Genomic DNA, 12,180 nt, shown 5'->3' with positions numbered 1-12,180 from the left:
AAGCAGAGCCATATATTCCTTCTCAGCCCAAGGTCCATTTGGTCTTTACTACCAAGACATGAGTATATAGCCTCCTGAGCCGGAAAAAAACATGCTGAGCATGAGGCTATGGTATTTATACTTCCAAATTTCTATCCCTGAAGAACAGGGCCTGATCAGTGCCCTGGACCATGACCAATACAGGATAATCCTCCTCTTTAGGACTGGGAAGCTGGAGGGCTGGATGGGAGAAGGGAACTTCTGTTGAGGTCACCAGGGGCTTCAGTCCAGGCTTCTGTAGCCACCAACTCCAGTGTCTAGTGAGGAAGCTGGATCTACCATAAGAAAAACAAAACAGAACAAAATGTCCTATGGTTCAGCATAATGTAGTCCTGTAACATCTTGACACTGAAAAGTATGGTCTTCTCAAGAATTAAAATACAGGTATGTTAATATCAGGACAGATGGTCAATCTATTCTCTTAGATCCTAGAATTGCTTCCAGTTTTCTTATATTGGTTATTTTCCTGCATTAGAGTGGGCTCTCCAGGTCTACGAATGAGCCCCGGGGGGGGGGGGGGGGGGGTAGCCACAGACTTAGGACACTGAACAAAAGTGGTTTGACTTAATAGGACAGAACACTTATGCAAGGGACACACTCTACTTTTATTTTTAAAAAGGCACATGGACAGCAATTATTCTGTGATTTTAAAATTTAGGTCATAGATTATGTTAAAGTATTTGTTGCTTTATTCTGCTTTTTCTTGTGAAAACTAGTGTGTGGTAGATGGCCCCTTTTCTTTTTGTTCTTAGATTATATGTAGTATGTAAAATTATTCCATATATTCTTTCTGCTCCGTATACTACATAGGTCTGGAAACAAATTTTCTTTCTTTCTTTTTCTTTGTTTTTCTTTTTTTAATGTTTATTTATTTTTGAGAGAGAGAGAGAGAGAGAGAGAGACAGAGTGTGGGGGGAGGGGGAGGGGAGAGAGAGGGAGACACAGAATCTGCAGCAGGCTTCAGGCTCTGAGCTGTCAGCACAGAGCCCGATGTGGGACTCGAACCCATGAACCGTGAGATCAGGACCTGAGCTGAAGTCAGACGCTTAACTGACTGAGCCACCCAGGCACCCTGACAAGATTTTCTTTTTAACTTTTAACCTTTGAACCAGTTTCATTCAAAGGAACAGTAATGAGGCACTCTGATTTAATTGTTTTAATTTATACTGAAATTGTAATCTTTATACAAACAAAATCTTATTTAACTGCTTTCACCAAGTACTTGAATGTGTGTGTCAAGCAGTAGAATTTGTTTTACAGCTTCACTCAGTTGTTTAATGTATGTTATTAAAGGGTGGATTGGTGCCATCACCCACATCTCAAAGCTACTGTTTCTACATTCTTTTGGGTCTTGTTTCCTGTGAATTCATCCCTTGAATTTTTCATTATTTTACTTTGATAATCTCCTTTCTCACATGGGCTGGGTGGTCCATCAAGGACTCAGTTTGGAGGCTTTCCCCCATTTTGGAGTGTTCTTACAGGTCCCTACAGTTCTGAGATATATTCAGATGAATTTCCAGTTTTCTTTTTTTATTCTAAGTCTTATTTCTTCTCTGTCCAAAATGACTACATGACCTAGAAATCATCCTCACACATAATGATAATCTATCCTAGTAAGCTGGCTAATGACCACTATGTAGTAAGGCCATGGGCATTACAACTTGTAAGAAGGATCGGTTAAGAAAAGCAGAACTAGTCCATGATCAAAAGTTTGTGGTGTTTACTCTGTACCAAGGACTTTATGTTTTATGATCCCATACTTAATCCTTTACAACAACACTGCAGGATAGGTATGTCCTACCTATGTCCTCAACAGGAGTAACACTGAAAGTAATTTTAATGTATGTATTTCCTGCACCCAAATCAATTCTTTGTCACATCATTGTCACATTGGGCTGACTTCCTTCAAACACTTAATGACTTGACCTTTGAAATGCACACATACTAACCACATATTAACTAAATATCCCTCAGCCTAATGGTGACCAATAAGGAGTGTGGGACACTAGTGGTCTCAGTCAAAGGAATGCACAGAGTATCTTCTCTGGCTAGGATGTCTTCGATCAAGATAGTCATATATACTCACCTCTCTCCTCTCTCAGGAGCACCCTAGTGGAACCTTACTAGGTTTTCATATACTATTAGTGGGTGATTATAAATTCAGATAGGCAGTTCACATCTTTGTTTAATGTAAAATTGTAGACCATTCAGTTTCATAAAAACATGTTTCCTTAGTTATGAGGAGCATGAGAACCATTGACTTATAGATGGCTCAGTTCTCTTTCTTATGATTACTTAAAGCATTTATACTGTCATGGGTGACATATGTTCCTCTTATTTGCATCTCTTTTTTATTAGCAGTGCCTCATTCAACACTCTGCTGGTCAGCAGTCTTGATGAAGGAGAGGGTGATACGCACAATTGTATTTAGGCACAATTTAAACAATGAGGAATAAAGTAGACTCCCCACACCCATCATTGTAACATTAATCACCTAAGGACAGATTCTATAAAGAAAACCTATTCTCCAACCTATTTTTACCATTTCCCTGGCGATTATACAAGTTAGAATTTCTTTGCTAGTCATTAGTAATTATTTTCCCCTTCCTCATCTTTACAATTCATACATCCAGCAAGTGCCCAGTTATCTTTTATACTTTCTGTTGCCAAACAAAAAAGGGAAGAACAACACAAAACCAAAAATCTGCTCAAATGAGTAAAAGAAAAAATAAAAAAATAAAAGTAATCTTTGTTGATCAGTCTACATCTCTAGTGTAAGTATATTCCATAATATATCCTTTGAGGTCAATAAGAAGAAACTGATTCCACCATGGAGCTGGTGGCTGTCTTTTTATTGCTTTGCTTATGTTCTTTTGTTTTAATTTTCTTTACCAAGTCATTCACGTCCTTAAAACTTAACATTTCTAAATTCAGTGTTCACTTTGATTCTGTTACTGGTGAGTAGTAAATTTCTTAGGAAATTTGTCCTACAAAACAAACAGACAAAAACAGAAAAAGAGTCATAAATAGGGACATCAAACTGGTGGTTGCCAGAGGGGTGGGGCGTGGTGGGGAAAATGGGCAAAATGGGTAAAGGGAAGTAGGAGGTACAGGATTCCAGTTTCGGCGTGGAATGAAAGGTCCAGCATAGGGAATATAGTCTATGATACTGTAATAGTGTCGCATGGTGTTAGATGGTAACTACACATGTGGTAAGCATAACATATAGACTTATCTGATCACTGTGTGATGTACACCTGAAGCTAATGTAATATTGTGTGTCATCTGTGATCCAATTAAAAAAATAAATGGTTTCACGTTGTATGAAGCTAAAATTACATAAAGCAAGTTGTATTAATGAGAAAATGAACGAAAGGAGAATTTGTCCTCAACTTGAATGAGTTTCCTTATTCAAACTCTTTCAGTAACATGTTTTTCTAAATATTTCTTAGTCCCTGAGATTCATGGAAAAAACAAACCATTGATCACTTACGTGGGGGATTCAACTGTCTTGATGTGTAAATGTCAACATTGCTCTCCTTTACATTGGACCTGGTACCATAGTAATGGGAGTGTGCAGGTAAGATCGTATTTCTTTGATCTGAAGAAAACAAAATGGAAACTTTTATTTCATAAATAGTAAGATTACCACCAGAATCAGAATTTCTAGGACCATTTGTACTTCTATTATCTTACTATTTAATATGTATTCATGAAGAAGAACAGTGATAAATGCAGTTGTCATTGAATGTTTTTAGCATATTACATTTTACATCTGAAGATACTCTTAATGTTCCATTAACTGGTACTTTGTTTCTTAGATTTAGCGACTTAATTTAAATATTTTGAAAGGAAGTTATAATTCGCTTTTAGTTGATGAGTTTAGAAATGACCCTAAGAAAAAGATTCTCTTCTCTTATCATCCCATGAAAGTATCTAGAAAAAGTAGACAGTTTTCTTTTTCAGCTTCTGTCTCTGGAAACATTTGTGATAGAATGCAACACAGTGGCGCCATTTGAGAAAAGAATAAAAATTTGGTAACTTAAACTTAGGTCTTGGGAGTGTCATTGGCCTTTCTTGGCCTTCCGGAATCCTAAGGGAAGCAAAAGACTTTACATTCCTGTTAAAGAATTAATGGCTGTTCAAAGAGCTGATAATAAGAAAAACATGAGCATTCAAAAAATCATTTCTCACTCTTTTTCTTCCTCCCAAATAGCCTCTAAGAGCAAGGAAATTTAGCACATTGTCCTCCAGGGGAACACCGTCTATTACTCTGCTACTAGTGAACAGTGAAATTAAAACAAGCTGTAATTCTAGGAGGGACAGCATGAGACAGTGTAGACCTTACAATGAAATACTAAATTCCTTCTTAGACAAAATTGATACTGCCATCGACTGTTGAAGAGAACCAGAGGAAGGACTTAAAAGGGAGAGTGTCTGATTCTGTGGTGGGTTTGATTTTTCAGAGAAAGCTCCAAGTCACTTAGGAGTAAATTTAAACCAGTCACATTTCTGCTTATCTTCTCATTGGTGATTAGGAAAGGCAATCATTTTGTGTGTGTAAATATTTTTTTAAGTATGTAAATTTATAAAGATAAGTATCAATTGTAGTACTTGAAATATATAGCCTGATTTATTTATGTATATGGGATACTAGGCAAAAAATAACCTAAATCTGATGATATTAAACTCTCAGGATGTAGTCTGTGCCTCTCTTCATTTGCTATCGTAATTTTCTCTCAATTTGGTCCTCAGCTAGGGTCATATTAGGATGTGAGGAAAGTGTAAGGAAGAAGGTGCAGGTCAAAACTTTAAGTCAAGTGTTCTTTTTCAAAATGTAGACAAACCATCTGCATCAGAGTCATCCGGGGTGCCTGTTAAACATGCATTACTGTGATTCATCAGTTCTGAGTTAGAGAGGGTTTCATTTGAACGTCACAGGCAGCTCTGTGCACAGGGAGCCAGGTTGCTAAAATTTTGGCGGGGTGGGGGGTGCAAATAATAAACTCACAGACGATTCTTTATCAGATAACCTCTAAGAATATTTGTATGCAGATTAGCACTTATCAAGCAGGGCAGTTGAGTGATAGTGCAGTGAGGGCATCAAATGGCCTGAGAATAAATTTTAATTTAAACGGATTAAATAAATCAGCTCCACAGCAGTTTCGTATGGCTCTTTAGAGGCTGGGGAAAATCCAGTGAATCCCAGAAGCCACCTTGCCTGATAAAGAAAGAAATTCAGATATGAGAAGACAGAAGGTGTGCAGACAAGCACATTTACCAGACTCACAGAGGATTTCTACCCTTCCCTCTATGTCAGCTTCAAAGGCCTGAAGATTTCACCCTCAGTTCCAGTCTGAGGACCTCCCGGTGCCAGGGGCCAGTGATCTTCCTTTATACAAATGATCAGATTTAATAGCTTCATTAATTCATTAAGTTCAATAGTTGATTTGATGTATGCCTGCTCTTGGGAAGGAGGAAGTACTTTAAACAGCTAGTTAGGACTTAGAACATGTAACCCAGATGGCTGGAATTTTTGTGTAATTTTAATTCTGATATTTACTCACAAGCACCTATACACTAGTTTCAAAGACTGAGTGCTTAGCACTTAAAATATCCCTTTCCTTTGCTACCTTTGGGAGAGCAAACTCTTGGACTCTGTTACTATGCCTTATACCTTTTGCTCAAACTAGATTATTGAGGATGTGTATCTTTTATGCAATATGATAGGAATGGCTTTTAATGTCTCCTCATGTTAGGTTCCTATTGATGTTCAAATGAGCGAGAAGTATGCGATCAATAGAACAAATGCTAATGAAACAAGGCTGAAGATCATGCAACTTACAGAGGACAATCAGGGATCTTACTGGTGCCATGCAGTATTCCAATTAGGCGAGAGTGAAGAGCGCATTCAACTTGTGGTGCTGAGTTACTTGGTGCCGCTCAAACCATTTCTTGGAATAGTTGTTGAGGTTGCTATTTTAGTGGCTGTTATTCTGCTTTGTGAAACATACACCCAAAAGAAAAAGAAGCACATAGGTAAGATTTCTTTTTTTTAGGTAATGTTCTCATGTTATGACTTAATACATTATAGTGGCTTTAGAGTTTGGGGGAAATGTCTAACTTTTGTTATTTGGAGTGGTATTTATGCTAATATTAATGGTGAAAGTACTATGAATTTATACTGATAGACTTTCTGTTTCAACTTCCTAAGATATTTTAGTATGAAAATATACTTTTTTCCCCCTTTTTCTTTGGTGTTACTGGTACCTAAACACCAATTAGGTGATACGTGGTTTGGTACTGGAATATTAGAAAGTCCCTTCGTAGCTTAACATAGAAGATCTCAAAGACTGTCTTTCAGTTAGATAACACATTTCAAAAATATTTTATCAAACATTCTGGAGTTCTTATAAAAGAGACATTTTCTGGTCAGTTTTCTATTTTTGTAACATGTATCTTACAGATTACAGGTTGAGAAGCCAATGGTCCCCTAAGAAAATATGTCTTACATTCTATATACTTTTCTGATTTTGTACTAAATTTTTATTAACTTAAATAATGACAAATTAGTCAGCCCTATTTTGAAAATCCCAGACACTAGACTATGCCTGATCAGAGATTGGAGGAGGAGCGCCTGGATGGCTCAGTCAGTTGAGCATCTGACTTTGGCTCACGTCATGATCTCACAGCTCGTGAGTTCGAGCCCCACGTTGGGCTCTGTGTTGACAGCTCAGAGCCTGGAGTCTGCTTCAGATTCTGTGTCCCTCTCTCTCTCTGCCCCTCCCTCGCTCATGCTCTGTCTCTCTCTGTCTCTCTCTCAAGAATAAATAAAACATTAAAAAAAATAAAATAAAAATTTAAAAAAATTGCAGTTGAGGTCTAGAGAGCAGGGAAAGGGGAGAACATGATCGATGTGCAAGTGTCTTGTGTGGTATATCTCTTTCATTCCAAAGAGAGAAAACTGCACAAATGCATTTTTAACTTGGGGAAAGTTGAATTCAACATACGTGATCCGTAAGAATAACAAACCAATCTTGATAAATTCTTCTTTTGCTACACAGATGATGGGAAAGAATTTGAACAAGTTGAACAGCTGTAAGTATTATTTTTTACAGATTAATTTTTACTTGAGTAAAATACAAACAAGTATGAAATTGAATATAAAAGTTTGCAGGTGAAAACAAAACCCACAAGTGTAACATTATGCAGGTGTTATTTTCTGTACACATCTGTGTTGTGGGGAGGCTTGCCTGCAAGGGGGCCTCCCCTCCTCCCTCCACCACTCACTTTTACCTCTCTGTGCTTTGGTTTTCTCCTCAACAAAATGGCTTTAATGATAGCATTTGCTATACAAGGCTTTTGGACCAAATGCTTAGCCTGGGCTTTGATGCACAGGGGTGTTCAGTAATCATAAGGAAGTATTATTGTGTAAAGTAGTATTTCTCAAACTTGGCTATATCTTTGGTTACTTAGGATGCTCCTTAAAAATACAGTTGCTCAGGGGGCGCCTGGGTGGCTCAGTCAGTTAAGCGTCCGACTTCAGCTTGGGTCATGATCTCACAGTTTGTGAGTTGGAGCCCCGCGTCGGGCTGTGTGCTGACAGCTCAGAGCCTGGAGCCTGCTTCCAATTCTGTGTCTCCCTCTCTCTCTGCCTCCCCCGCTCACACCTGTCTCTCTCTCTGTCTCAAAAATAAACAAACATTAAAAAAATTTTACAAAAATACAGTTGCTCAGACTTTACTGGATCTCCTGGATCAAAACCTCTGGGATTGGTGCCTGGGCATCTCCATTTCTCTAAAATGTCGATCACTGATTCTGATTCTCTGTCATGTTGAAAATCACTGGCCTAGAATTTTATTAGTCACTACTTGTGAGAGAACATTTATTGTGCCACAGGTTCTCTTACAGCCCCTTTGTTGAGAGTCAAGCCTGAAGAGGGCAGAGAAGAAAATTATCAGGAAAGTAGCTTAGTGTGGCGAAGATGGGAGTTACTAGGTCCTCTAAGCTGGAGGAGTGAACATGGAGTCCAGTGATAGATAGAGGTGCCCAAGTCTGGGATTCAAGATCTGAGTAACATAGCCAAGGGCTGGACCAGGAAAACGAGACCAGATTAAAGCAGCCGATAGAAACCTAGGAAATGGAAGGCCTGAGCAAATGTGACCAATACAGAATGGCACTGAAGTTTATCTTTGTCAGCCGACACAAGTTCTGAGGTGTGGTCTATAGCCATGGTTAGAGAGTGTGGGAGCGAGGTAGACCGCTGTCATTCCGATATTCGCAGACGTTATTCAGATAGTTCTTTTTACTCTGTTCACATATGGTCAGTAAAATAAATATGAACTTCTAAAGTAAGGACATGAAATAATTATATCAGGAGCTCTGTGCTCTGTAACCACAGAAGAAAGAGGAAGAAAACAAAACAAAATAGTGTTGTCTTAGCATAAACACTTACAGTTGGAAGGAAATTGCACCTCTTTCTGGAGAACTTGGATACCTTGTTTATACGGCTTTGAATGTTTTATCTTTTTGGTTCCCGCGTATTGATTCCCATTGTTATACTTGCAGTCATATAAAAACAAGACCATCATTCAGATACTTGAAACAGTTACAGACTTGCCTGAATTCTGTTCTTCCAGCTCAGCTGCCCCAGTGTTTCTAGCCATTCCCTTGTACTCACATTTGGAGGCTTTGTGGTTTGTGTAACACACACTCTGAAAGGATGACATCAGAAAAGCATGGAATAGACATCAATTCTCAATTTACTTTTCATTTATCTAGCTTACCCGGTTTAAAAAATATTCTTACAGTATTTTTGTCTAGAATATCCTAAGAATAATGTCAAACTGACTCAATCTATAGTATAATGATTAACTTTCTTTTCTTTTATGGATAAGTGGGATAGTGTACATAATTTTCTCTACCCTGTCCTGCTCATCTCCAGTTTATTTCAGTATCTTTAATTTTAATACAAGGGTCAAGGGCACTTGAATTCATTTGCAGTAACTTTTACCAATGTTCTTTTAGAATTTTTAGTTTAGAATTATCATTACATTTTATATATAATGTTTATATGTTAGATGCCAGGGAGAGTCATAGAGTTCCTTGATGAAAATAAATCTTAAAAACAGTACTAAGTGCGTAACATCAAAACAAGCTAATCACTTCATGTATTTCAATGAGGAGCTCATTCATTTATCTGATCCACTCATATGTTTAATGCATACACTCTCATCTACTCACCCCTCCCTCAAATTTTGCTTAGGTGGTTGAATTTACTATCTGGTGGTAACAGCTTAATGAGCTCAGGCCTGCCCGAAAGACCTAGAAGGGTATTCTTATGCACTCTTGTTACCTTGTTTAGTCATTCTTGCCTTTAAGAATCTGAAGCCTGTATTTGTGGTCTTGCCCTGATGCACATCGGGTAGACAGAGAACCGTGTGTAACCTCTAATTGTAATGAACATGTTAGATTACAGCACTCGTCTCTTATGTATTGGCTGAATTTCTGATTGACTATTATCTTGCAGGCCTCAAGACAGCACACAAGTTATAGTCATATACCCCCAAGTCCTCACTCATGTTGGGCGAGAAGCAGTTCTCCCTCTGCATAAAATAAAAGGGACTTGGTTACAGTCATCTATGGCAATAGTTCTTCTCTAAGCAATGGTATAAAAACAAAATCAACATTATGAGTAAAACATTTTTAGGAAAAATGAATTGTCTGTATTGACCTTTTACATTTTAACCTGATGGCCACGTTATAGATGGTGTACTGACTTGATTTTATGTAATGTAAATATCTAGTGGTTTTCTTTTTTGTTTTCTATACAGGAAATCAGACGATACCAATGGTGTAGAAAATAATGCCCCCAGGCACAGAAAAAATGTAAGTTACTTCCAAAGGATATTCCAAATAAAAGGAAAAATTCATATACACAAATATATATATCACCACGGGCTAGCTAGTTCCTTTTACTACTTTTCATATAGTCTTATTTTTTTTTTCTATCATAGGTTTTCTGGATCGTCCTCTTTTATTCTCATATACTGCCATATATTTGGTGCTATGAACAAATCCATATTAGCTTATTTTCTTTACTGATTAGAATCCAAATTTTCATAGTTCATCAACATTTTTTCCACAGTATTTAGGATGGATACTGTTGGTTTTGGCAGTGGTTTGGATCACTCCTTGCTAGCACTTTTTGCTTTGCTAGAGTGATAAGTAGTTCTAGAATGATTAGGACATGCTAATTATGTTTCATTATGCTTTATTTAACTCAGGAATCCGTGAGCCAATGAAAGCGAAACATCGTGTCAAGAGTCATGGGAACATGTGCAGTTTGTATTTCAGCTTTATTTATGCTTCCTATTAAGAACATCTGAATTTTTATTTTTGAAAGGATGAAAATTTTATGCAATATATTGCTCAGCAGTAGCTTTGTAATAATATATGTATGTGGGATCTAAAGATATATTTTCAGTCTGCACTTATTTTTACATTAAAGCAAGGTAAATTATATTAAATATGTTCTATGAGCTATAACCTAGGATGATTAATTTCATCCTGGTCATCAAGGGATGCACAGAACAGATACCAGCAAAACCAGTTAATACTACGCAGAACTAATGTCACTCAAGACCTGTTTATAACCAAAGAATTCATTAAAAAGAAAATCTTTGCCATTTGCCTTAAAAAGTTGTTTTTTTCTAATCATGCTTACTACGTATAGAAATATTTGTAATAATTTTCATGTAAGGTTCATCCTCTGTCACACTGGAAAAAAACCATCTTCACTAGGAAATGAATACTTTCTGCCTTTGCTAACAACTCACAATCGCCACAAGAAAAACATACTTTTCCTCCACAAATAGCAGTTTAAGGCAAGGAAATATAACCATATACTTGCCCCAAATCTCCCATCACCACAAAAAAAGCCCATTTCCCAACCTTTGTTTCACTCCTCTCCACTGCTTTCAGACAGCAGGCAAAAGTGACTCTTACTCTTCATGTGGAGCATTTTTTAAATGCCATGGGTTTGGGATTTCATAAGTTACACCTGGGCTGATGCTGTAGGATATAGGTCCATATAGTCATAATATAGCACTGCTACAGGGTTCTGTAGAAGCACTGCTTCTGTGGTTCATGGTTTCCTGGTATCTTTGACTTGGTACCTGGTGCCCTGATACTCATGGGTAGCTAAATATCTAAAAAGGCTTTGCTACTGCTTTCTAGTCATGATTCCTTTGTTTGAAACCCAGAGGTACTAAAGTATTTCTTCTCTGTTGTTGTAAATGCCGTAGACTTTTCTTCAAAATTTGAATGGTTCCGGTGGTGTGTATAACTGAAATATTTCATAAAATCACTTTAACTAAATCAAATGAAATAGATCATGAAAAATTGTCAGTGGCTTTGAGTGGACTATTAAAATCATACTGCAGGATACTAGACTGTGTTGAAGATGATGATGTGAAGCCTCAGTGCCCCTAGTGCTGGTGGGTCCAGTATAGCAGCCATCAGAACAAGCAGAAGCCAAGAGGGAAGAGTTGGGATGGTGACAAGAAACCCATGATTTTTGGTGACTAGGAGACTCACATTTGGAGAAGAGGAGTTCAGTGATTTGTAATAATAATAATAATAATAATAATAATAATAATAACTTCTAGAAATTTACATTGTGTCCTGGCTGAGAAAATAATAAAATTGTGTTAATGAAAATTGGAGTTTATATGGCATCTTAACTAATGTTAAAAGTATGACTAATAGGAGTAATACACATAAAGTCGTGACTTAGAAGCTGCTCATTGTTTTGTTGCAGAGTATTTTGTGTAAAGCATGTTAACTACACATACACGTTTTATTGAACTAGAAATCCCTTAAGTAATGGCAGATTTTATTTCGTTCTTAGTCTCAGAGCCATAAGCCTTGCATTGTTTTGGTTTAATTCAGTATTTGATAAAATTCTCTTGGATGGTATCTATATGATGGCAGACAACCAATCAGGTCACTTAATTAATATAAACAATTTGAATTCAGTGAAAAATGAGACCTATTATTTGACTAAGTACAATTCAAAATGGTGTATTTATGATTGGTATATACAAAACAATTTGTAGCTCGTAGGCAGTACGCATCCTT

At 37.2% G+C, this 12,180-nt stretch overlaps 1 protein-coding gene across 1 annotated transcript in view; it reads left to right on the top strand.

Annotated features, from left to right (window-relative positions):
* EMB (embigin) overlaps positions 1-10,727 on the top strand; it is a 46,498-nt gene extending 35,771 nt beyond the window's left edge. The window contains exons 7-11 of the mRNA XM_086678525.1: positions 3,492-3,619; positions 5,799-6,078; positions 7,104-7,137; positions 9,873-9,927; positions 10,326-10,727. Coding sequence (XP_086534651.1) covers positions 3,492-3,619; positions 5,799-6,078; positions 7,104-7,137; positions 9,873-9,927; positions 10,326-10,343 — 515 coding nt within the window. The 3' untranslated portion in view covers positions 10,344-10,727. The remainder of the gene's footprint in view (positions 1-3,491; positions 3,620-5,798; positions 6,079-7,103; positions 7,138-9,872; positions 9,928-10,325) is intronic.
* Positions 10,728-12,180: the final 1,453 nt, after the last annotated feature.

The sequence above is a fragment of the Puma concolor genome, chromosome A1 (assembly GCF_028749965.1).
Source record: "Puma concolor isolate L17-30 chromosome A1, mPumCon1.1.hap2, whole genome shotgun sequence".
Lineage (NCBI taxonomy): Eukaryota > Metazoa > Chordata > Mammalia > Carnivora > Felidae > Puma > Puma concolor.
This window is presented reverse-complemented; position numbering and strand designations above follow the sequence as displayed.